Source organism: Festucalex cinctus, chromosome 10 (genome assembly GCF_051991245.1).
Source record: "Festucalex cinctus isolate MCC-2025b chromosome 10, RoL_Fcin_1.0, whole genome shotgun sequence".
Taxonomy (NCBI): Eukaryota; Metazoa; Chordata; class Actinopteri; order Syngnathiformes; family Syngnathidae; genus Festucalex; species Festucalex cinctus.
Genome location: NC_135420.1, coordinates 29,052,044 through 29,078,161, shown reverse-complemented (window position 1 = coordinate 29,078,161; position 26,118 = coordinate 29,052,044). Strand labels below are relative to the sequence as shown.

The following is a 26,118-nucleotide window of genomic DNA, read 5'->3' as shown; positions in this document are numbered from 1 at the left end:
ACTAATAGCTGGTGTAGGCGACCCACGTCAAAACAAGCGCTATCAGATGTTGCAAGCATGCAGGGCAATGATGTCATTGCATAGAATATTGGGGGAGTACTGCCTTGTGGCTTCCTTCATCTATCGTCACAGCGGAGCCATCAACTGTAACGTACACCAGTTGAACTGTGGCCGGGGTGTCAAACTCGTTTTGATCCTGTGCCACATAGTTAAGGTCGCCCTCGGGGGCCACTTAAAACTCTGAAACCATGTCAATGTAGGTTGCCAAAAGGATAACGCCATAACGGCACACCAAAAATAACAGTTCAGGATATGTAGCTTTACCGTCCATTCACGGTTTGGTCAACATTCGGGACAGTGAGGGAATAAAAAGAAAAACTGCTTACAAATCGTTTTTAGGAAAGTAATAGCATCAATAGTTTGTCTTCTTTTTAGGAAATGAACATTGCAGACAAGTTTGAAGTTTGCGAGGCAGTTAAACTTCTTGTCCCTTACTTAATAACAGTATATTTTGTATGAGAATCCAAATAATCGCCCCATCACCAATATGGAAATTCACCTGCATTTGAATATGATCACTTATTTTTATGGCTATTTTTGAGTAGAACTCAACGCACATGGCTCCAAACCTCGATGGGCTACGCAGAATTTCATCAAGTGTTATGCTGTATTCGAGGATAGTCGGAAGTTGGTCCGACTTCCCATCATCCTCGAATGCAGCAGGCTTTGAGTTTAGGACATGGGCCATCAAAGGTTGAGACTCCATATTCTGTCCTAATTTGTATTTATGTAACATTTCTCAATTTTATTCCACTGTTTTTGTTGTTTTTGTCCATAGCAGATGTAGACTTTAGCAGACAAATAAAACATCAATAATGAAGAGACGCCGTACAGAAAACTGTCATTCCCTCTGAGACCAACCTTGACCCTCACGCCAACTCTGAGAGCAGATAAAAAAAAAAAAAAAAAAAGTACAGACTGGGACCACGTCACCTTGCGATTTGCCACAAAGGACGCGTTTGTCACTCAGTGGCACACTGTGGTCAAACGGATGACTGTGCCTGTCAATCAGCAAATCCCATTCGAAGCGTCAAGAGGTTCAGCCTGGGGCTGCCGTGATTACATACGTTACATTATGCACAGCTGTGTGAAATAACATTTTTCCAAGTGTGAAAGGGGCACTTCAAGGTTAAGCGAGGGGATCCCTGAGGGCAAGCAACATTGCGGGGATTTGCGTGTTTTCCCGAAACAAAATTTGTTCACACTCTTCAACTGCAGCGCAGCAATAGCAGAAAATGAGATTACAAAAAAGCGAGAAAAAGTTAGATGTGTGACCAAATTAATATGGATATTTTGTATGTATGTAACTGCATACAGTATACAGAATAACTACAATCTTTCAATGTTTCAATTTGTGAAAGATAAGAAACGTGTTTGTAGCCTATATGTAAATAAAAAAACAAAAAACAAACTTGAAGCAAAGAGTGAAACACAGATGCGGCCGTGCGGTTTGGATTTCCATCAGGAGTTCAGTTGTGGTTTGCGAATGCCGCTGTGGTCTTCTTGCATTCATCATGCTGCTAATTCTTTTCGGGCAGTGAGTGATGGAGGCCGCTCAGCTGCTCAAACGTTTCCCTCAACACGTTTCAGGCAACGGAATCGGAGAGATGTCGGCCATGTTCAAGCCCTTAGGTTGACATACTAATATAATAATAATAATCATAATCATAATCATAATAACAATAATAATAACTTTTTATTTGACTTCCCCTTTTGTATCATTAAAGAAAGTGAAAACAATCCATATAGTTTTCTATTCGTGTTTTTTTTTTTTTGGGTTGTCCATCTTTGCGTTAGCTAGCAGGCTAACGCTGTAGTCAAGGATGGTCGAAACTCGGACTTTTCCGAGTTCAAACCAGGAAGTGCGTAAGGGAACGCCCCTTCCACTTGCGAAGTCGGGAAAAAAAGGAGGACCCGACGGACTACAAGTGATGTCACTCCACAATGGCGACCCCAGACCATGAATGGTAAAACACAATTTACTCGAGTATAAAACTAGATAGCTTTCTTCATTCATAAATATTCGGCATAACTTCATGTAACAAAACGTACGTGACAGTATGCCGCTATCTCCCGGCATTAAATTATATGGTCAACTACTCAACTGTATACAATAAATGAAGCAAAATTATGAGAAGGTAAGTTTGCTGGAGGTCAAAAATGAGTTTTAAGAACCAAAATAAAAAGCAATTTACCACTATCCGCCATTTTGTTTGTTTACTTTAGCCTCAAACGCTTTCAGGTCGGAACTGGGAGAAACCAACTCGGATATATCCGACTTCCGACCATCCTCGAATGCAGCCTAAGCCCTTGAGCATGGGAGTGACTATTTGCATGTGGTCAATTAATCGCTATCAACAAAGAAATGCAATTGCGTGACTTTGTGGTATACTTCGCTAGACAAACAGTTCATTTTCTGACAGAAACGATCGGGGACGCAAACACTTATCGCAAAATAATTCCCTCATGTTTGACTTTTTATGAATTTCATGAAAATGTTTTCATTCGTAACAGGTAAAACGTGACGTCACTGATCAGATCTGCGAGGTAAGACGTCACAGCCGATGATCGCAAAACGTGCGGAAAATGCAAAACGTGGGCGGATCCAACCAGATCGGTGGCGTAAGTCGACTTTTGTGACAGCTCACGTCACCACGGTAGGTTCAATGACAAGTTGCCAAGGGGGTCTTAATATGGCCTCACATTTGTTGCGGTGAAAGTCAGGGCTAAAAGGTTAAAGGTCAGGAGGGAGAAAGGGGGGATGACAGCATGATGAAGGAGAAGCAAAGCCACTTGTTGGCAGCGGCAGGAAAAAAAATCCAAACAAACACGATGATCTCAGATGTTTTGTTTTTCCAACAACGAGTTGCTTCCTGATCAGCGCAGAAGTTAAATAGAAATGTTTGGTCCAAAATTCAGGAGTCTGATTTTGCCCTTCATATCGGCACCGTTTCTCAACCACCACAGACCCTTCAGTCATTCGAGGTGCAGCTGCCGGGCCCCCTAATTGGTCCCTTTGGGCCCTGGAAGGAAAAAGGCTGGCAGCGGCTGAGGGAAACACTGATCCCAACCAGGAGGACCCCGGGCATCTGTTAGAAGCCGACACCGGCGCGCAGACGATGGCGGCGGCTTCTTGCAAACGCGCAAATATGCACGCCGTCCTTCAAGGTCCTCCGAAGTCCTCATCAGATTATGTTCCAGAGCAACATCTGGAATAACATCTATCAAGATCGGTGACCTCAACACTTGTTGCACTCATTTGACAAATTAAAAGCTGTTGTAACTTAAGGAGCACAGCTTGAGAAACATTGGAGTTGATGTTTGTCAACAAGTGGGGGAAAGATTTGGAACAGAATAACGTGAGATTTACTGGATTTGGACTCATTTTGCAAGGCCCACAGAATATTGTGTTCTATTGCTATGAAAACCTACCAAAAGAAAGATTAAAGTCTCTTCTTTCATCAGGGAAAAAAATATATATTTCTATCCGTTTACAAACCGCTAACATAGTACATCAATCCCACTTTTTATTCATCACTATCTGAATACCAAGTACGAACTAAACAACAATCACTGGTTAACTAATTTGCTCCCAAAAACATATGAATACGTTCTATTTTAAATGTTTTGTGTCACTGAAAGTAATGGTAGTCATAACAAAAATAAATAAAAAAAAAATGGCCAGCCGGAAGCAGCAGAGTATAAGAGATCAACCAAGGCCATGTTGCAACAAGCTCTTTTTGCCAGTGTTTTCACCAGGTTTGTGAATAATGATGAAACATAGCTATATTCTAATGCTAATTGCTGCATAACAGAAACGAATACAAATTTACTTTTTTTTCCCGATGAAAGAAGAGACTTTAATCTTTCTTTTTATAGGTTCCATGTTTTTATCGCAATAGAACACAAGATTCTGTTGGCCTTGAAAAATCAGTCAAAATCCAGTAAAACAGCCGGTAGCGAAGCGGGGTTGCTTCTGCGAAAATGGCTGGGTGTGAATGAGTTAATAAACAGTTACCAGGTGAAAAAAATGCTATTGTAATACACTTCACTGCAAAATTAAAACCATTCCGATTAGTCAATTAATCGATAGATTAGCACTAAACAACGCAGATGCCCCCCCAAAAAAAGCACAGTCAAAAAGTTGCCGAGTGTGATGTTATGATCTCTCGGCACTGTAAATACGAAACAGGGCAACCATAACCTAAGAATAAACACTTCAACGATGGTCAAAAGTGGGACGCCGTCAGATTGCAATATTTAATGGCCCCCCCCCAAAAAAAAATCTGTCGCAAGGGTCTTAAGATGCTCAGCTCAGCAGTTCTCATCCGTGGCTTTAGTAGATAATCTCGCCTGTATGGCTCGGTCCAGCCAATTTAAGAGCGCAAGCACACACCTTGACTAAGTTATTACTACTTTAACTGCTGACTTGAGTATATGTACTGTATACTTGGTTGTATCCTTATAAGCTTAAATGAAACAGATAATGGAACATCTTGGGAAAAAAAAAAAAACAAGCTCTCCGAGAAGCATTGAAGAAAAGCTAAAGGCAGTCATTGGGGCGAGAAATAAACGAAGACGCATTGTTTTGCGAGTGCGAGCGCTCGGTCATAAGGTTGTTCTCTTTAATGGGCCCATCTATATGGACTCGGCTCGCCATCATTAGTAATTCAATTTGCTCTTTATTAGCCGCGCTTATCAAAGACACAGACAGCGACAAGCAGCTTTCCACACTCCATCTTCCTCCTCGCTCACCCCGGCGCCACCTTTTCCTCCGGCTTGAATTCCGCATCTTTAATTGCTAGATGCACGTCTCGTCCCCACTTGCGGGCTAATTAGATTCCACACATGACCAAAAAAAAAAAAAAAAAAAAAAAACTTTGCAGGGGTTTTTCCCGGCTCAAATTGAAGCATGAGGTGGTATTATTCTGACTATGATAGGCAAACATATATTAAATACGACATTTTGAGCCCTCTATTTCATGAGTACATTTTTTTTTTTTTTTTTTACCCCATTTAAACCCTGATGTATATAATCTGACACATGCAATGTACTGATGATCCATTAGAGGGCAGTATCACCCAGATGATGGCTTGCATGAATGTTTTGTTTATTATTATATTTTTGATGTACGAATTTAAAGCATTGTGAGCGGATGTATCAAATATGACACAAATCAAATGTCATATGTGGAAGTTGATTTTCAAAATAAAATAATAAATAAATAAATCGTTTGTTTGTAATAAGGTTATTTTAGTTAACGAAAACTAAAATTCAAAAAAATATTTCATTAACAAAATAAAATTTAAAAAATGCTTATTAAAAAAACAAAAACTAACTATAACTACATTTTATGTTGACAAAACTAACTAAATCTATAATTAGAGAGAAAATGTCCTTCGTTTTAGTCTTGTTAATTAATATAATACATGAGCGTTTGGGGATGATTTAAATATGATTTTATGTTGATTTATTTTACCGGAATGCACACAGAAGTGACATCATCTAGCAGCAGCCAATAGAAAAGCATCTTCAGGTGACTCCACAAAGCATCAGAATTTTCTGTCATTATATTTTATCGTTTGTGCATGTATTCTGTGAATTCAGACTCATTTTCATTTTTTTTTTATAGGCAACATATAATAATTCCACGTTTCAATAATAAGAACAATCGTTCCAATAAGAATGTGACTATTATCATGTTAAAGCATTCATTTACTTGGGCTGGAGGTGATGTGCAAATAATGTGGAGGTGGCCGCCTCTGAATTTTGTACACAGGAAAAACTAAAAAAAAAGTATGGAGAAAAATGGATGGATAAAGTTGAATTCAAAGAATCAGAAAGAGCGCCGATAAGATGTGCAGCCACTGGGACAAATAAAGCTTAATGTTAATCGTGATGGCTTTTTTTTTTTTTTTTTTTAATGTCTTTGGACTCCACTGAGTGTGGAGAATGACGCCTGGACAGGGTGCAACGCGGATTGACCGCAGGGTTGCAGGGTGCGAGAGGATGGGGGGGATGGGATTGTAAAAAAAACAAAAAAAAACAATGATTGCTTTCAATTAGGTGAAGCCTATATTCTCCAGTTCGTTAAAACAATCCAATTTGCAAAATGATAATTATGCATGAGCTTCCTTTTTTTTTTTTTTAATCTGCCGGATGGGGAGAGCGGTGGCAAGACACGATAGCGCTGGCAGCACCTCTGCAAATTATCCGCTATCGGCACTTGTTCCCCATCATGGCTCAAGTGGGCAATCAATTAACCTCCTTCCTTCCTCTTGCCTTTTTTTTTTTTCCCCCCCAGAGGCTTCCGGCTAAATGACGAGACACCTGCTGCCCTCTACTGGAGAGAGAAAGCAAGACGGGATAGCTTGCAGGCAAACAGTTGACAGCAGTGACGCTTTCCAATTGCAACTCGTTTTGGATTCGGAACTTCAGATCGACGTGATACACCAATTGTTGCCCATCATTTATTAATATAAAAGTGAAAGGCATAAACGGCCGCCTACTTTTTACTTGTCATCATTTGCAAACTTTCTGATTATGAACCGCTCGTCTGCAAGATCCCGCAGCAAATATTGTCAAATGAGATTCTATAGTCATGGGGGAAATATGAGGCCGTCATTGTTTGTTCATTTTAACTCATTTGCTCCTGAATGAAGAGGAACATTTATATGAAATAAAAATTCAAGAATTGAATTTGGAAGATTACCAAATGAGAACACAAATGAAGAGAACGCATCCCTCTAATTAATTAACAAATAACAAATGACTACAGTGTGCACTTGGCAACTTCCCAGCCAAAAAATAAATAAATAAATAAATAATTATAATAATAATAATAATAATAAATACAAACCGGTTCCTCTCTTAGCAGTTGAAATCTCAGCCGACAAAATAGTTACGGAAGCTACATAGGGGATGGAGTTGGAGAAACATGATGGGATCTCGTCGACATGACTTACTTGCTCTTGATGAAGTAGGAGAGAGTCGCCTCAACTTGTGTCTCCCAAACGATACAAGTTCCTTGGTGGGCGTCCTCCGAGCTCCCGCGGGAGGTCGAGCGAGGTTGTGGACGTGACCCCTTGGAGAGTGTCTGGCGGCCAACGATAAGCCTCCCTTCACGGACACGCTTCCGGTTGGACTTCAAAGGAAAACAGAATCAAAGTGAGATTATTGATGGACAAAATGCCAATTGATTTTAAATGACACTCATCAAATGACAGTACCACAGTATATAAACTTGGACAATTATTATGCCTTTCGACGTTCAAGTTTGACAACAATTTGGATAAGAAAAACAAAGAACCAACCCTCTGCCATAATTGGATGCCTTTAGTCTCTAGTTAAGGCAACTTAAGCTATTTTAAACAAAAAAATTGAAAAATTCAGTTAGAAGCAGGCGTGTGTGTGTAATTCACCTGAAAGCTAAGAAAAATCCCATATCCATCAACTTAACAAGATACTTCAAAGTCTCGCCAGAGTAGTAAAGCTCAGAAGGTCAGGAGACCAAAGGAAAGATCAAAGGAGAGAAAGATGACGCAAAGTGAAATCCAGCACCAACCAAAAACCAGAATCTTTCACCAACACCAGAAAATTCTAAATTCCAACAGATTAGGGAGATCTCAAGAGACCAGAGCAAAAACTAAAGAAAGGAAGGAAGGATAGATGAAGCTGAGTGAGATCCACAGACACCAGCTAACCACGGATTCAGCAACCAAACAGTTTCAAATCTAACTGAAACTTGTTCACTGCGGTCAACACGATTAGGAAACGAGTCACAGCTCAACTGTTTTTTTTTTGGGTCTCGGTTTTTGTCAAATAAATTTTGCCCAAAAATGTGTGGAGTGAGTGACGCGCTTTTATTGTTTTGTTTTTTCTGCGTGATGCATTTTTTGACTGGCGCGATTTGTCGATTTGTAGAAAATAAATAAATAAATAAAATGTTTTATATGTGTGTTAAAAAAAAAGTATATAAAAAAAAAAACACAATCAGGAAAAAAATGCCTATTTTTTCCCATTTTTTGTATTTAAAAAAAAAGAAGCTTACTGTCATTTTTTGACTGGCGCGATTTGTAGATTTTTAGTAAAACAATAAATACATAAAATGTTTTAAATGTGCATTAAAAATCAGGAAAAAAATGCTTATTTTTTCCCATTTTGTGTATTAAAAAAAAGCTTACTATGATTTTTTTGACTGTCGCCATTTGTAGATTTTTAGTTTTAAAAACAAACGTTTTAAATGTGTTAAAAATAAAAAAGTTAAAAAAAAACAATCAGGGGAAAAAAATACTATTTTTCCCATTTTTTGTTTAAAAAAAAAAAAAAAAAAAAAAAAAAGCTTACCATGGGTTTTTTTTTTTTTGACTGGCACTATTTTTAGATTTCTAGTCAAAAAAAAGTTTTAAATGTGTGTTAAAAAAAAAAAAAAAAAAAAAAAAGTAAAAATTAAAAAAAAAAACAACAAAAAAAAAAAACACAATCAGCAAAAAATGCCTATTTTTTTCGCCCCATTTTTTGCAATAAAAAATAAAAAAGCTTACTATCAGCATATTAAAAATCATACATTAATCAGTCGGGCACTTCTGTTAAATCACACAGTGCCTATCCACTTAAATAGCTACGGCGCAATCCCACAACTTACCTATTAGCCGACTTCCTAATGATTTTCATCCTGCTGCGAAGCTTGAATGAGTTGGGCGACGACTGCATGGCGCAACCCTGAGGTACGCTTGCACAAACTAGGCTCCTTTTCGCTCCTTTGCTGTTTCTTTCCGACGCCCAGACAAAAGTAGATCTCCAAAGGGCTGCCGCTTCCCGTCCGGCGGCCTTCCAGTGGTATCGACTCGAAGAAGAACTTGTGGAGGAAGCCGCAGATCCCTTTTTAAATCTCATGGCGGTCAAGGAGCCTGATTTGAACTTCTTCATCGTCGCTTCTCCCTTTTCCAGAGCTCTCGGATCATCGGGCGGAGCTTTAGGAGGCGTTGCCTTCCGAATTAAAGTCTTCGCTTGGACCCCGGCAACGGAGGAGGAAACCCATTTGTACTTGGACGCTCTGGAGCCCGCGACGACTGGGCTGAGTTTGCGCGGCTTTTTGGCGGGGGTTCTCTTACTGACGGGGGCCGAGAAGGCGCTTGCGCTTACAACGGAAGCTTTCGCACCGATCGATGAGTCTACTTTCGCATCGTGATTTGCCGGTCTGGTTTCCGCTTGTTCAACACTCGGATTCTTAACCCAAGTGAACTTTGATTGGGTTTGCCTGCCCGTGGTGGCCTGAATTGACGACGGATGGTGTTTGAAAGGTTGTTTGGGGATCTTACAAGGTGAAGCTTGAAGTAATGAGCTTGCACCATGGCCAATCTGTTTCTTATCTGCTGGGTGTTGGGTATCAGTTTTGTCGCTTTGACGTGTTACAAAAGGTTGACTTTGTACGAACGAGACTGATTGAGGTACACCCGCCCCCTTTTTACAGCCATCTTGTCTTTCCGTAGCAACATTTTGAATCCTTGTTTCGCTTTGTGCTTGTTTCTTGTGTTCAATCTTCGATGTGGCACTGGAAAGTTTGGGCGGGCCACTTTTGCCGCCAGCGTGGCTGCGTAGCGATGCACTGTGAGATGAAGCTTGGACGTTTGAATGTTGTTCCAGGGAGGAGGTCGAGACAGCGGACACGGGGTTCTTATTTTTGAGAGAGTACGTCTTCCTCCAGCTCCCGTGGCTCGCTTGAGCATACAAGCTGTGTGGATTGATGGCAGATGCACTCTGGCCCCCCCCTGTGGATGTCGTTGACGCTTGTGGAAGCCTTGGCACGTTGCCATGGACACTCTTATGCTTATCGATGAGATCTGAAATTTAGAAAGTGAAAATCAATCGACGTGAAAACACATAAACCTGAAGAGAACTTTTACTTTCACTAATTTAATACTATACAGTATTTGTGTCATTTCCAGTCCATCATGAAATGTGCAACCCATCTTGACTTGTGTGCTTATTTATATCTAAATACCATGAACTTAGTCTTAAGTTCAGACTTCAGTGATATCTTATTTAGGTCAAAACGATGTTTCCATTTATGCATTTCAATTTTGACAACCTCTAAAAAGCTACCGCAAGTCCTCCCTAGAACACGTTTGTAATATTGTTATATGTGTTTTAAATACAAAGACAACGATTCAATCACGTATTTTCCCAACTGTCAATGTCATCACAGAATGAACCACGTCTTGGTTAGAACCGGGGACAGCGAAAGGTAACCGTTTGTTAGCGGTCGTTCAGTCGCGTTATAGCTGTAAAACAGCCATTGAATACGAGGATAATTGTGGCAGACGGACATTGATAGCACTTAAGTATCACCAACTAACATTTGTTGACGAATTTCAGTCAGGAAAGCCTGATTGACTGTAAACTGGAGTGCAGGTCACTTCAAAGCAAACGTTTATGAGGGAAAAAAAAGGAAAGGAAAAAGAAGGTGAGCTTCACGGGAAACTAAAACTATTTCCCAAACCGACTGTCAAACATAAAATATATTCCCCACAAACGCGCTTACTTTGTAGAAGATCAATTTGTCGTTTCAACGATTCACGCTGCTCCATGTTTATCTCGCTTTGTTTCTTCTTCCTGTGTTACGGTGGTTGCCAACCACGTTAGTGTCAGCGCCCCCTTCTGTTACGGAAGCTGAAAAACCGAATCAAAGGATGTGGTGTCAAAACATACGTCAGAACGTGTCGTCATCTTCAAAGCGCCAGCGCCGTCCCCTTGATATGACGTCGTTCAACAAGGACGTTACCTCGTCTCATTTCTCCAAACATTTATGTGTCCTTGGTCGTCTGTTAGTCTCCTTGATGGCTCCAGAATGACTCAACGGGATTTGAGGCGCTATCAAGTAAATTGAAGCGCGAGGACCTAAAAAGGTAACTCTTAAAGAAATGAGACGTAGCCTTCGTCTTTTCAAACGAAAGCAACGCAGTTGTGTATCGATGGCTGCGCTAGCCTGTCACTAGCAGTGAGAAGAACACAGTACAAAACAAATCTTGTGTTTCATTTGAAAAGACGGTCAAGACCAAGCGAATGGAGACGACTTAATAGAGAATTCGGGCGAGCTAAAGGTATTTGTAACACATTTTGGCGATCAAAATGAGCAAATGACCTAATTGTCTTTCCCACGAATATCAGTGAACAAATTGCACAAAGTTAGTTAGTTAGTTCCAACTTAATTTGGCTAACCTGGGGTGTCGTAAGGAGTCACTAAAATGATTATTTTATTATTGCGTTGTCATTGTTTGTAAACACATTTTTATCAGAACTGATCAATTAGCTTGTTGGGTGGGAGAGAGACAGGCGAAAAGCTGCATAAGGCAGATGCCATAAACGCCTTCGCAGCACATATGAGGAAGTGTGTACAAATCTTTGATTGGTACTTTATTTTTAACTGAACTTTAAAAGCTTGCTCGTTGTTAATACGTTTTGTACTGTTCAGGGACAGAAGCGACATTATGCAGCAAGGTAAGATTTGCGAAACTTTCATTACATCTTTATGGAGGACCTAAACTGCCAAAATTCTAAATAAATACATGACGAAATGTGAAAATAAAAATATACATAGCCTATACATAAAAATATTAAATCAAAATACAGTAAAGTTGCTTATATATATATATATATATATATATATATATATACATATATATATACATATAGTATAACTTAAAATATTTGTCCTCCTCTCACCAGGATAACTAATGTTATTGACATTCTAATGAATTGTCTGAGAATATTGACTTATCTTGGAAGTAAAATTGTAAATGCTTCCACATACCTCCTGCTAAGTGCTCATGTGCAGCTGGTTGGGTAACACGTAGGTCAACAAAAGATACGAGAGGCTTTTGGTTAACTCTATAAAACCTGAACTATGAAATATGAGAGAAAAATTGTAATTCTTTGGACAATTCAGTATTTGTTGGTCCGTTTGAACAATCATTTTTTCATTTTATTTTTTTGAAAATCAATGACTTTTAGTTTGTCTTATATTTGATACATCCGGTCACACTGCATTAAATTTGTACATTTATAACTGTCAAAAATAGAATAATAAACTGACATGTCAAACACATTAGTATTTCCAAAAATCAGAAAGAATATTTCGCACTATTAACTCATTCGCTCCCCCACAGAATATTGTGTTCTATTGCTATAAAAACATGGAACATACCAAAAGAAAGATTTGTCTCTTATTTCATTAGGAAAAAAAAAAGTATTCTTCTGTTTCCATTTTGCAGCAATTTGCATTAGAATATAGCTAAGTTTCATAATTTTTCACAAATCTATTTAGAATTGTGAGTAATTTAGTTTTTTTTTTTTTTTTCAACATGGCCCTGGTTGATCTCATACTCTGCTGCCACCTCCTGGCCATTGTTGTAATAACTACCATTTTGGCAACCATTCTTTGCAGTTGAGAGGCTGCATCAAAGCATAGCATAAAACTTAGCATAAAAAAACCCCAAAACAAAACGTATAAATACGTGTTAGGGGCACGTAAAACATTTAAAAAAATGTATTTATACGTTTTTGGGAGCAAATGAGTTCATATGATACGTTTGGTTTTATAGGGTTTTAATTTTCACGTTTGACTTTACTGCAACTCTTCAAAACACGATCTTCTACTTTTGTCCCACATACTGAACACAATCATTTGTGCATCATTCTCTTTCACTTTTTGTTTTTCTTTCTTTTTCCCGCGCAGCGTTTCCGGGTGTCCCGCTTCACGACTTGACCTCGGTCGGGATCATGACGTCGGCACGCATCCAGTGCTTCATTGCCACTCAAATCCCCGACTCCCTCCGACACTATCACGCCGGCTGCGTGTGTTACATTTACGAGCGCCATCAAAGTTTAGGCGCGCAGGAAAAATTGCAAGTATTCATGCTGGGCTCGCTGACGCCGCTGTACTGCGACATCGAAAGGACATTTTTGGAAGAAGTGAGCGCGGCCGAGGCCGGTCTGCTGCTGGCCCTCGCCGACAACTCGGAAAGGCTCAAGTGGTTCCGACGCAAGGACGTTCTCCGCCGGGCGCTCGCGCTCTCCGAGGGCGCCGAAGTGGTCGTGGAAGAAGGGAGCGACAAGTTGAAAGGTGTCATCCGCTACGTCGGGAACCTGACGAAACCGGTGCCGGACGAGCCCGTCAAGGCCATATTCTTTGGAATTGAACTGCAGGTAAGACCTTCCAAATGTGAATTTTCCATAAAAACCGATATCGCGATAAATCAGGATACTTTGTCTCCTGAGAGATTATGGATACGTCTACGTAAGTATCGTTATATTTGGAGCGAATAACCAGCCACTATAACTGCTCCATTGTGCATGACTTAATGAGCAATTACTTGGGGGGCCACTAGGGGGAGCGCCCCATAAGAGTGGCGGGGAAATGGACGCAAGTCTTCAGGCGAGCTTACTTTGACTTGTGGAAGACATTTAGCTGTCCAGCAACTGGCTTTTTTTTAAAACATATTTTATGTTTCGACATTTTGAAGCCTACAATTTGAGGAATATTAACTCATTCAAACCCAAAAACGTATAAATACGCTTTTTCAATACTTTATCCATCCCTAACGAAAACGTATTTATACGGTTTTTAGTACTCCAACGTGGCCTGGGTTGCGAGGGCCCTTTCATAGCTGCTCGCAGCTCTAGTTATTGTTATTACTGCAATTTGCTGGCAACCACTTCAGGGTATACCCCGCCTACTGTCCGAAGCTGGCTGGGATAGGCTCCAGCAACCCTTGTCAGAATACGCGGTTAAGAAAATTGATTATTATTATTATTATTATATTTAAAAATGAATGTATTTTCTTTTTTTAATGTTGCCTAAAATATGTCTTGGATTGCTACTAGAATTTGAACTTAAGACTCAAAAAACATTGTTTAAATATTGTTTTCCGTGTTGGAGTGAATCGGATTTTTGTATTTGTGGATTAAAGGTGATTGACGTGTGCTGTTTGTTTGTTTTTGATTGATTGAAGGGAGAAGACAAGGGCAAGGGGAATACGGACGGCCGCTACAACAACGAGGCGCTCTTCACTTGCGAGCAAGACTGCGGCCTATTCGCCCCTTTCACCAGAGTGCAGCCACGTCATCCCAACAACCACGAGTCGTCTTCCGGCTCGCCAACGCAAATGCCGGTCCCGGGTGACAGAGTCACCTACTTTATTGAAGATTTCTGCTGCTACGGAATGGTGCTCAACGTCCAGGAGAAGGATGGGAAACATTTTGTGTTGATCTCGCCGGTGAGTTCGCATTTCTCACTTGTTTTTGTTTGGAAGCTCTTGTTTTTTTTCCATTTTATTTCCATTTACAGTCATTTTTTCCCCATTAAAAGTATGTTATTATTTGTTTTCATTTACTTATTATACAGCACAGTATGTACATTTTTTTATTTATTATACTCGTATATGTAATTTGACATTTTGGTATGATTTTTAATTTAATATGAATGCTTTTTCATTCATTTTTTTTTTTTTTTAATTTAGTCTTTTTTTATTAAGTGTTTTTTTTATTCACTTATACAGCACAGTATATATATTTTTTCATTCATTTTTTTGTCATTTTGGTATTATATTTAGTTTATTATGAATACTATTTCATTCATCATTTTTTTTGTTTTTTTGTCATTTAAAGTAATTTTTTTCCATTAAAGATATGTAGTTGTTTTTTTTTTACTTATTATACAGCACAGTATGTATTTTTTTTTCCATTTAGGTATGGTTTTTAGTTTATTATGAATGCTTTTTCATTCATTATTTACAGTCATTTCTTTCCTCATTAAAAGTATGTTGTTTTTTTATTTACTTGTGATACAGCACAGTATATCTACGAAGGGTTTGAGAGATACGGCCGCGCAAACGCCAAACAAATAACCAAACCAAAAAGCACGTTGTAAAAAAAGATGGACCCGCGATAAACAATGAAAAACACTGTAATGACCCGTTCTCTGCCCAAAAGTTTTCAGTGGCAGGATTACAAGCAAAATAATCAAGAAAAGATGAAATGTTCAAATTTCATGTTCTACTTTTTTGTCCTCATATTTTCAGGACATTGACGCCACAGGCAAGACGGGCGAAGTGGAAGTGCCACTTCAATTTGTTGTCGTCGGGGAATATCCTGCTGGTTGGAACATGACATGATCAATTGACACTTTTGATCGGATTTGGAGGACATTTTGACCCAATTTATTTATTTTTTTTCCCCCTTACAGAATCTGATCTGATTGCACTTGACAGTCCCGCAGTGGAAGAGAAATCTGACATGGGTGTCAACTCACTGGTGGAGGTGTCCTTGGGCACACGCACTTTATACGGAATCATCCGCTGGATCGGCACCCTTCCCGGACGACAACAAATTATGGCCGGACTTGAACTCGTAATGTTTTTCTCAACTCACTAAAACTGATTTCTTTTCATTGCATCGTGTCATGTGACATGATTTAAAACGGGGGTGTTAAACATAAGGCCCGCGAGATGATTTTGTAAAGTAAAAGAAAAAAAAAAATCGTCCAGGATGTCATTATTTTACACACAAATTAATGTTACCGTTTGTTATTATTATTCCTTTTTTTTTTTTTTTTTCATAGACCGACATAAATGTGTTAAATATGACACAAATTCATTTACTGGTAACACAAATAGATATGACAAGGATTAACATCCTTAGAACGTCATTAACTCGTTTGCTCCCAAAAATGAATAAATACGTTCTATTTTAAATATTAAGTGTCCCAAAGACGTATTTATACGTTTTTTGTTTTGTTTTGTTTTTATAATAGAGCATACAGAAGGCTTTGATGCAGCCTCTGAACTGAAGAGAATTGTTGAAGCAATGGTCGTTATTACAAAAAAAAACGGCCTGCAGGTGGCAGCAGAGTATGAGAGATTAGCTGGTGCCATGTTGCAAAAAGCTATTTTTGCCAGCGTTTTCACAGGGATTATGACTAATGATGAAACTTATCCATATTCTAATGCTAATTGCTGCAAAACGGAAACAGGTAGAAATATACTTTTTTATCCTGATGAAAGAAGAGACTCTAATCTTTCTTTTGGTAGGTTCCATGTTTTTATAGCAATAGAACACAACATTCTGTGGGCATTAAAAAAAAAAAATCAGTCAAAATCCAGTAAAACAGCCGGGAGCGAAGGGGGTTGCAATTGTTTTTAAGTTATATAACGTTATTTTACCGATCCGGCCCACTCGGTAATATATTTTCCTCCATGAAGCTACTATGAGTTTGACACCCCTGATTTAAAAAAATAAATAAAAAATACCTGAAAGCTGAACTAAGCCGTTTCCTTTTGTCCGTTTCTACAGGAGGAGGACATGGGAGTGAGCGACGGCACCTTCAAAAACGTCTCGTTCTTCCGCTGTCCTCCCAGGAGAGCTCTGTTTGTCAAGTACAGCTGCTGCCGCCCCGATGCACGATTCCTGAACGATGGGGACAAAGACGTGGCGCCGAAGCACAAAGACGCAGGTCAGCATAGTTGAAATTTGCATGATCTTGTTCCCGTTTGCGAATGTAATCCTGAAAAGTGCAAGAATGGTTTTCTGCTATTTCTGTTTACGTGCGAAACATTTCCAATCGCATCACAATCCTGCTGTGAACGACATCCAGCGTCTGATTTTGGTGGCCAGCGCAACCGTGCACATGGGTGGACCTTTCTTTTGTTTTGATATTTTTGCTAAACTAGCAAAGATAAAAGATGCCGTTTGCTACATGATGCGCTGTTGTGAGAGGGAATGCAGCCGACTCCCGAACAGTCGAAGCGGCTACCCTCATTATTTATATATATATATATATATATATATTTTTTTTTTAATCACATTCCTGGTAAAAACACTGTCAAAAAGAGCTTGTTGCAACACGGCCCTGGCTGATCTCTTATGCTCTGCTTCCACCTGCTGGCCGTTTTTTGCACTACCATTGCTGTAAGCCACCTCTTCATGTCAATAAAGGGAGCGACGGACAAAGTAGTAAAAAAAAAACAAAAAAAAAACATTTACACGTTTTGGGGTTTGAATGAGTTAATCGTGCTTAACCCATTGACTGGCAGCCATTTTGAGTGAAGCAACCCCCTTCGCTCCCGGAAGTTTTACTGACCTTTGACTCATTTTGCAAGACCCATAGAATATTGTGTTCTATTGCTATAAAAACATGGAACCTATCAAAAGAAAGATTAGAGTCTCTTCAGGAAAAAAAAATAAAAAATTATATTGGTTTCTGTTTTGCAACAATTAGCATTAGAATATAGCTAAGTTTAATTATTATTCACAAATCTGTTGGAAAACAGCTTGTTTTCAACATAGCCCTGGTTGATCTCTTATACTCTGCTGCCACCTGCTGGTCGTTTTTCGTAATAACTACCATTGCTTCAACCGTTCTCTGCAGTTCAGACGTTGCATCAAAGCCTTCTGTATGCTCTAGAAAAAAACAAAACATGAAAAACGTATAAACACGTCTTTGGGATGCTTAAAACTTTTAAAATAGAACGGATTTGGGAGCAAATGAGTTAATATGTTATTCATAATCGAGCAGCCCTGCTTCCAAATATGGGTTAAAGTTCATCTTCATGCAAATGCCACTTAAATTGAAATTGAGAAAAAAAAAAAATGTTGCGTTTTAACTTCAGAGCGCGAAAGCCATCACAAAATGGATCCCGTGGCTCCCATCAGCGCAGACCAAGTTGAGCAAATCCTGCTGGGACGAATGAAGGGGATCCAGGGACACTGCAACTCTTGTTACATGGACGCTGCCCTCTTCAGGTCAACATCCATATCGCGATGGGCTCGCACCAGCATGATGAATTTGCGGCACTTTCATGTGGATCGACCCAAAAAAAAAAAATAACGTCGTCTTCCTGTTTCTTCCGTTGGTCCCAGTTTGTTTTCCTGCTCGTCCGTGCTGGACTCCATGTTGTTCAAATCCACGCAGCCGCAAGACGCCCCCATTCAGAGAACACTGCTCAATGATGTCGTCAACCCCCTTCGAAGGTGTGTGAAACCTGTACAACTTTGAACTTTTAAGGGTTTGGAAGTTGCGTTTGGGTGCTTTTCCAGCGAGGGCTTCGTGGAAGGTCAACACATCATGAAGCTCCGACAGCAGCTGGAAAAACATGGCTACTGTCACACCTTCACCACCGAAGAGAAGGGTGAGTGCAATTGCGACTCGTTTTGCGTTTGTTGCATTCTGGCTTTTTTATTTTATTGTATTTTTTTGCAGACCCGGAGGAGTTCCTCACTATCATCATGCACCACATCCTCGCACTCGATCCTCTACTCAAACTGTACGTTCACCAATCGATGACGATAAATGACGTCCGACGCGGTCCCGTTATGCGACTGGCAACCTTTTGGCTCGTTAAGATTAATGCGTGTCCAATTTTTCACATTTTAGATCGGCCGGTGGCAAAGTGCAAGACAGTTATTGCTATCAGATCTTCCTGGAGCCGAAGCACAGCCTGGTGCTTCCCACCGTGCAACAGTTGCTGGAACATTCCTTTCACAGTGCCGGACTCAAACTGGCAGAGGTCAGATGCGGTCCCCCTGTCATTTCATTTCTATTTCTAATAATAACTCAATATATTTATTCAATACATTTAATAAAAATATATAACGTATGTAAGTATTTTTTTTTTGGTGCAGATTTCAGCTGCTTTGGGTTTTTTCACGCCACATCTACCAAAAGATTTTTATTTCTTCATTTTTTTTTATTGCATTGTCCTCCATCTTAAAAATCACAATAAACACGATACACATTTTTAATGATTTTAATTATCCAATTTTGCAATTTGTTTTCTTATATCACTCAAGACTGGAATTCTAACAAAGGGTGCCTAGATTTTTTTTTTTATATCCACAGAACGCTGCACTGAATAAATCTTCACTTTGTCCTGCAGATGGCGCTGCCGGATTGTTTTTCCAAAACACAGTCCATTTATTTTGGGTGCTCCACGTCAGCATATGTTGTGATTTCAGGTGCCATCCTGCCTCATTCTTCAGATGCCCCGTTTTGGGAAGAAATTCAAAATGTTTGACAAAATCATTCCGTCCATGGAGTTGGACGTCACTCATCTCCTCTCTGAAGGTGAGCGCATTCGGCGCCGTATGAGCCCGGGTTCAACAATCGGAGTTCTAAACGCATCTTTTGTATTTGTCAGGTCCTCAGCAGTGCATCCTTTGCGGAAACTTGGCCCAAGAAGAGTGCATGGACTGCTTTGAAGAGCCCGTTTTCAGCCAGACCGGATGCAAAGTCTTCTGCAAGACGTGCTCGCTTCAGGTTAGCGTCCGTACCTGGGCGAGGGCGGATATGCCAGCAATTGCAAAACTGAGTTTGAAAACTGGGATCATTCAGGTCCAGGAACGGCTGCTGATCTAAATTCATTCATTCCGAGCATGCACATGGAGCTCAACTCAGCAAAGACTTGATGATCATCCAACTTTTAAAAGTGGTGTCCCACAGAGGTCCATACTTGGACCAGTACTCTTGAGTCTTGATACGCTTCCGTTAGGGAAAAAAACAAGATAAATGGCTCACTTCACAGACATCTTACAGTCAGAAATTCCCTTTGTGTGTGTCTTGAACTCATTTGCTCCCAAAACGTATAAACACGTTCTATTTTAAATACTTCAATGGTCCTAAAAATGTATTTTTATGGGGGGGTTATGCTAGAGCATACATAAAGCTTTGATTCAGCCTCTGACCTGAAAAGGTCAGTTTTTTTTTTATGTTCTAAGTGTCCCAAAGACGTATTTACACGTTTGTTTGTTTTTATGCTAGAGCATACAGAAGGCTTTGATGCAGCCTCTCAACTGCAAAGAACGGTTGCAGAAATGGTAGTTATTACACAAACGGCCAGCAGGTGGCAGCAGAGCAAAGGAGATCAACCAGGGCCATGTAGAAAAAAAGCTCAATTACATCCAATTTTAAATAGATTTGTGAAAAACGATGAAACTTAGCTCTCTTCTAATGCTAATTGCTGCAAAATGAAAACAGATAGAAATACTTTTTTTTTCTGATGAAATAAGAGACTTTAATCTTTCTTTTGATAGGTTCCATGCTTTTATAGCAATCGAACACAATATTCTGTGGGCCTTGCAAAAACAGTCAAAATCCAGTAAAACAGCCGGGAGCGAACGGGATTGCGAAATGTGAAAATGGCGGCGAGTTATTGAGTTAAATTAACTGACCCATCATTATGTTTAAAAAAAAAAAAAAAAAAAAAAAAGGCCGTATGAATAAATTGTAAACAAAAATTCCAGGTTCACTCGCATCCCCAGCGGCGCAACCACCAAACGGCGGCGCTCGACGTGCCCAAAGGTTACATGACGCGCGGGGTCCCGCGCACTCTGACCCGAGACGTCATGCAGCTGTTCGCCGTCCTCTGCATCGAGACCAGCCACTACGTCTCCTTCGTCAAATACGGACCCGACAGCCGCCACTGGATCTTCTTCGACAGCATGGCCGACCGGCAAGGTAATGAGTCATTGACGTGTTTTTAATTTTATTTTTTTTAATATAAACGCCATCATGTGACGCGCTTCCTTCCGTAGGCGGGACAGACGGTTTCAACATCCCCGAAGTGCGAGCGTGCCCCGAGGTGGGCATGTACCTGGACATGTCCCCGTCGGAGCTGGCCAATCAGAACCCTCGGGACATGAAAGGTGTCGCCAAACGTCTCTTCTGTGACGCGTACATGTACTTGTACCAGAGTAGCAGCATGTGCCTTTATCGCTAACGCGCAAGACATCTCGTTTTCGTATCGACGTGATTTTTGTTTTTTTGGCGGATGATACGGCCGAACCTTTTGTGCCGATGCGCAATTTGTTTTATGAAGATTCAGTCAGTTATCGTCCAAATAAGAGTTTGGCCAAAGTTTTTTTGTTTTGTTTTTGTTTTTTAGGCCATCGACATGGAAATTATTTGTGCTTTTCCCGCTGAAACCTTTTTTTTTTTCTTTTTCCCCCCCATTCATTTTTGTAATGATTCCTGATGTTCTGAAATGACAGTAAATGTGTCAATGATGTCGCTTGTTGATTATTGCGATGTCAATCACACTGAAATCTGATTTTCATTTTGTCTTTCCCAGCACGACTTCAGTTGTATGGCGGGGAAAATTGCACCGCGTTTCCCTCAATATTGATTCGTACAAGTTAGGAATGGCAAAAGAATAATTGCACAATTTTGGTACATTTGTTTTTCTTCAAGTACAAGTTATCTTATTATTGTTTTTTATTCAACAACAATTTGTGTAAAACCAATTTAGTTGCCAAAGTAATAACACAACCGGTCACCAGATTTTTTTTTTTTTTTAAATTGGGGGGGGGGGCAAATTATTATTTTAAGAAGGTGACGACATTTGAGCAGATCTGGCGGAAAGATCCTCATGCGCCAAAATAACACCAATTGAGATAAAGTGGTCCCTCGTTTTCTCAATATGCAAACCTTCATAATGTTTTTATAAAATGGGTACATTACTGTTAAAAAAAAATAAATAAAATGCAAAATTGCATCAAAACAAATCCGTGAAACAGCGAGGGAACACTAAGTAATTTGCATCTTCTTCTACATTTTATTTATTTATATATAGATATATGTATATTATAAGTAATAATTAAAAAACATATATATATTAAAAAAAAAATTTAAATAAAATGAAGTACCTCAACAATAGATGAATATAAAGCTGTTTTAATGTTGCCTGAGTTCTGAGGAAAAAAAAAAAAAAAAAAAGTTTTTGAAGTTTTGGACTCCATAGCAAGCATGTCTCAAGATGTTGACTCCAAACTTCCAGGACCTTTTGGAAAGGAAAGTCCAATCGCAGGTAAGAACCATTTGAACCCTTTCAAAGCAGAGGAAGTTTCACCTCTCAAAATTGGCAATTTCAATTTAACCAAAAAAAACCAACTTTGAAAATTCCATTCAGTCTGCATTTCTTGATTTTTTTTTTTTTTTTTTAATTATCACAATGGGAAATTAGATTACAATCCAATTAATAGAATTCTATTCTCAGAAATCAAGACATGTCAGCTTGATTGATTGATTGATTTAGGTCAGGTTCGAAAGTGGGCCCAGGTTTATGTCTATTTAAAAAAAAAAAAAAAAAAAAAAAGTCCTCATTACGCAAACAAGCACAAGTCTTCTATTTGTGCCCGTCCTATGTTGTGGGTGCGTTTATTTACGTTTGGCAAGTGAGCTGCCATATTGTCCATGATAAGTTATAGGATGTGCGTCTGTTAAACTAACAAAAGCTGCTGTAACTTTTTCCCACCTCAAAGTCAACAAGTCATCGTTTAATCTTGTCTAGGATGGAAAAGTCACGTTTCTCGCCGCGTGTGCTCATACGCGATACCGTATTTCTATAAATAACTTCACATGGAAGGCAAATGAGAATATTTGGCACGTTATTCGCCATGTCCAAAGATTCCATTTATTTCTTACAGTACCTAAAAGCCATCTTTGTTTTCTGTTACTTTGCTTTTCAGTGTCTTTCAATTATTTTGTTTTGAAAAGCTGGCATGTATGGAAGAACAAAACTGACAAAATTCTAAGTAAATAAATGACTAAATAAATAAAATGACTTAAAGTGAAAATAAAAACGCATATAAAAATATCATTTGAAAATTATATCCCAAAAAATAAATATAGCTGAAAATAAAAAACTTTTTTTTTTTTTTCATTTTTTTAGATATAATTTTCGAATTCGATTTTTTACTTTTAGCTATTTATTTACTTATTTAATCATTGGTTTATTTTGAAATGTTGGCAGTTGCGGTCCTCCATAAATCATCAACAGCACGTTTTGTTTGAAAGGCGCCATATAAAGTCAATAAAACTGCCTTGCCTTACTTTCCATGGAGGAGGTGGGTCGGGGAAAGGGGGGGGGGTGATTTGATTTTGATAATAAATCACTGAAGACCAACCCATAATTTGACGCTAATCCTTGACTGGTGTCGTCATAACAACACAAACCGCACAAAAGCTACACTGGTGTGACATTCAAACGCATACAACTCATTTAACATGCTTTTTTGGTCTCTAATTATGGACATAATAATTCCCTTTTTTTTTTAACACTTATTCATCGCGGGGTGCTGGAGCCTATCCCAGCCGGCTTCCGGCAGCGAATCAGGAAATCATAAATGGCAAAGAAGATTTGTCTTCATGAGCTGGGAGTGACGTCTTCCTGCGTCTGACATCAGCGGATTCTAATCAAGCCAATTGGCAAATTGGGCAAAGATAAGTTTACCGTTAGTGCGCCGCGGTGGCCTAGTGGTTCGCATATATGTCTCGCAGTTTGGAGATTGGAGGTTTGAATCCGGGCTTTGCGTGTTGTCTCTGTGCTCGCGTTGGTTTTGTCTGAGGTTTACTTGCACATTAGAGAAAAATAGAGGTGTAACAAACAATAATGTGAATCGGAAAATCGGTTTTGGTTTCGATCGAATGTAATTATTGCACTTGAAAATATATCGAGGTACGCATTTACTGCACACAATTGAGATAACCAAAACAAACATCTCGAAATGTGATGCAACATATTTCTACATCACTGCAAACTAAAATGACAAAAATTAACATATTTGTTCGATTAACAATGTCAATCAATTCTATTGAGGTTAAGAATTTGATACAGTTGTGATATTGGACATCATTCAATGATTCAAGTGGTCATGATGCACATGAACTGTCAGGATGAGGAAGGAAAAATTGGGAGAAAAGTTCTTTTTTGAAAAACCATCAATCAATATTTTTTATTACAATTATTCTAATCATTATTATGCTCTTGTGTCTCCGTTTTGAAAATGATCATATGAGTTTGAATGTGAATCAGCAACTTCAACAACTAATTGTTTAAATGAGGACAGTCTTTTTTTCTTTTTTTTTTTTTTTATGGAAAGAAATACAAGACTGTGCAGTGTTTTTTTTTTTTGCATGCAATTACACCGATTATGTTGTTGATGAATGTAAGATTTCAAGTGTTAATTGTCCTGACGTCCGACATCAGACGAGGAGGAAATGTGCGCAGCACTTCATCTGATTAACGAGACTTTTTTTTTGAAAGTCCATATGCTGCTTTTTTTTTTTTTTCTTCCCTGTATGGTCGCGAATGGCAAGAAATGTCAAGTCACAAACATTGTTTGCGTACTTTCTGCATCATATTGATGGGTGAACACGATGCAAATCATTTCACACGAGCAGATATAAAAGTTTAAAGAATAGTCTCTTCTTTCATTGGGGGAAAAAAAAAAAAAGTACATTTGTGTACATTTCTGTTTTGTAGCAATTAGTATTATAATATAATGAAGTTTAACAATATTCACATTCCTGGTGAAAACACTGACAAAAAGAGCTTGTTGCAACATGGCTGATCTTGTACACTGCTCCCACCTGCTCGTCGTTTTATTAAATAACTGCCATTGCTTTAAGCCACCTCTTCGTGTCCTAAGCTGCATCAAGGCCTTCTGTATGCTCTTGCATTAAAAAAATAAAAAATAAAAGACCATTTTGTGTGTTCCGGCGCACATTTGACCTTCTGCCCGTGTCTCGTCTTGCTTGGGGACTTGCAGCTGCAAACAGTCGGCAGTCGTGTCCCGATTTGACCGCCACGAACGACAACAACAGACTGCCAGGGGAGTTCTGAAAATCCGCCTTGTGCTCAGAAACTTGCAATTTCTCAACTTGCTTTACCAAATTGTACGCAACAAAAAAGTGCCCAATGCTGAATGGACTCACACAGAGCTGAGTTTAACACTTTTTTTTTTTTTTTCGCCCCCAGAGAGTTTATATGAGGTAAATTGGATTTCACTTTGATTCATTATTCATTCCTTTGATCTTTCCTCTGGTCTCCTGACCTTCTGAACTTCACGACTGGCGAGACTCAAGTTAAGGTAAAAGGGTAATGGGATTTTTTTTTTTTTTTTTTTTTTTTTAATTAGGTTAATAAAATAAATAAAAATGGTTACCAATTTTGATCGGAATACTTTTGGGACATTAATTACAAATCAAATTGTCACATTTTGAAATTTTATGTTTTTATTTCAATTTGAGTTTTATTTATTTATTTATTTTTTATTTAGCTAGTTTTAATTAGTGGGTGGTTCTGTTTCTATTAGTTTTAGTTCTTTAATAAATGCTTAGTTTTTGTTTCAGTATTAGCTTTAGTTTAAAAAAAAAAAAAGTACTACTTGTGCGCATTATTTAAAAAAATAACACCATGGTAGCGACGTCATCTTTTGGTGCTCTTCTATTGGCTGCTGCGAGATGACGTCACTTCTGCGTGACACACTTTCAAACGTCCTTATTCTGGTTAATAGCAAAATAAATCGACCTAAAATTACATTTAAAATCATCCCCAAAGGCTCATGCATTCAATTCATTACCAAAGACGAAAACAAAGGACATTTTTGATATTAGAGTTAGTTTTAGTTTTTTAAACATGAAACGTAGTTTTAATTGGTTTTCATTTAAAAAAAAAAATCACTTTTGTTTTTATTTTTTTCATTAACGAATTTTTTTTTTTTAAGTTTGCTTTTTTGTTAGTTTTAGTGAACTAGAATAACCTTTACTTGGACCAGAACAAGTTTACAGCAAAAGTGTTGAAAATCGGACTTGAACTCGAGTGAATAATGAATTAATCAGTCACAATAATTACTGTGCTGTAGTTTTGGTTCTTTTTTTTTTTTTTTAAGCAGCACAAAATGTTTCTGTAGGACTAAAAACGCTGCAGTAACTGCACAATGGATAAAATAAAATGACTATTAAATTATTATTACTGACTTATTTAATATTATTACTATTTATTAAAAAAACAAAAAAAAAAACAAAAAAAAACCTAGCTTCAGGACGCACGCCGAGAATATTTGCTGATATTTATGGCCTGCAAGTGTTTTTCATACACATAATTATGACTTGTGGGTTCCTTATTATTATTATTATTATCATTATCATTATGACCCCCCCCCTCCTCCATTTGACGAGTGAGTCTTAATTCGCTTCCCTCCTCGCTTTTCCGCTTCCAGAGTGA

General features: G+C 38.7%; 2 protein-coding genes across 5 annotated transcripts in view; one reads left to right on the top strand and one right to left on the bottom strand.

Annotated features, from left to right (window-relative positions):
- The window catches only part of zc3h3 (zinc finger CCCH-type containing 3), a 101,814-nt gene extending 91,063 nt beyond the window's left edge, over window positions 1–10,751 (bottom strand). The window contains exons 1-3 of one of the 2 annotated variants that reach the window (XM_077535149.1): window positions 10,605–10,751; window positions 8,706–9,903; window positions 7,027–7,205 (exon numbers count right to left, since the gene is read on the bottom strand). In XM_077535149.1, coding sequence (XP_077391275.1) covers window positions 7,027–7,205; window positions 8,706–9,903; window positions 10,605–10,650 — 1,423 coding nt within the window. In that variant the 5' untranslated portion in view covers window positions 10,651–10,751. The remainder of the gene's footprint in view (window positions 1–7,026; window positions 7,206–8,705; window positions 9,904–10,604) is intronic. The other variant, XM_077535150.1, reaches the window with a different exon arrangement.
- Window positions 10,752–10,787: 36 nt separating this feature from the next.
- On the top strand, window positions 10,788–21,157 carry cyldl (cylindromatosis (turban tumor syndrome), like). 3 transcript variants are annotated; one of them, XM_077535155.1, is made up of 15 exons: window positions 10,788–10,968; window positions 12,798–13,267; window positions 14,074–14,337; window positions 15,142–15,217; window positions 15,306–15,469; window positions 16,412–16,571; window positions 17,728–17,860; window positions 17,978–18,088; window positions 18,155–18,246; window positions 18,318–18,381; window positions 18,492–18,624; window positions 19,073–19,181; window positions 19,255–19,373; window positions 20,357–20,570; window positions 20,648–21,157. In XM_077535155.1, the coding sequence occupies exons 2-15, from the start codon at window positions 12,842–12,844 to the stop codon at window positions 20,830–20,832; spliced, it is 2,250 nt and encodes a 749-aa protein (XP_077391281.1). In that variant the 5' UTR covers window positions 10,788–10,968; window positions 12,798–12,841; the 3' UTR covers window positions 20,833–21,157. The 3 variants fall into 3 exon arrangements, with proteins under 3 accessions (XP_077391281.1, XP_077391282.1, XP_077391280.1); XM_077535156.1 differs by lacking the exon at window positions 10,788–10,968 and adding an exon at window positions 10,980–11,163; XM_077535154.1 differs by lacking the exon at window positions 10,788–10,968 and adding an exon at window positions 11,284–11,560.
- The last annotated feature ends 4,961 nt before the right edge of the window (window positions 21,158–26,118 follow it).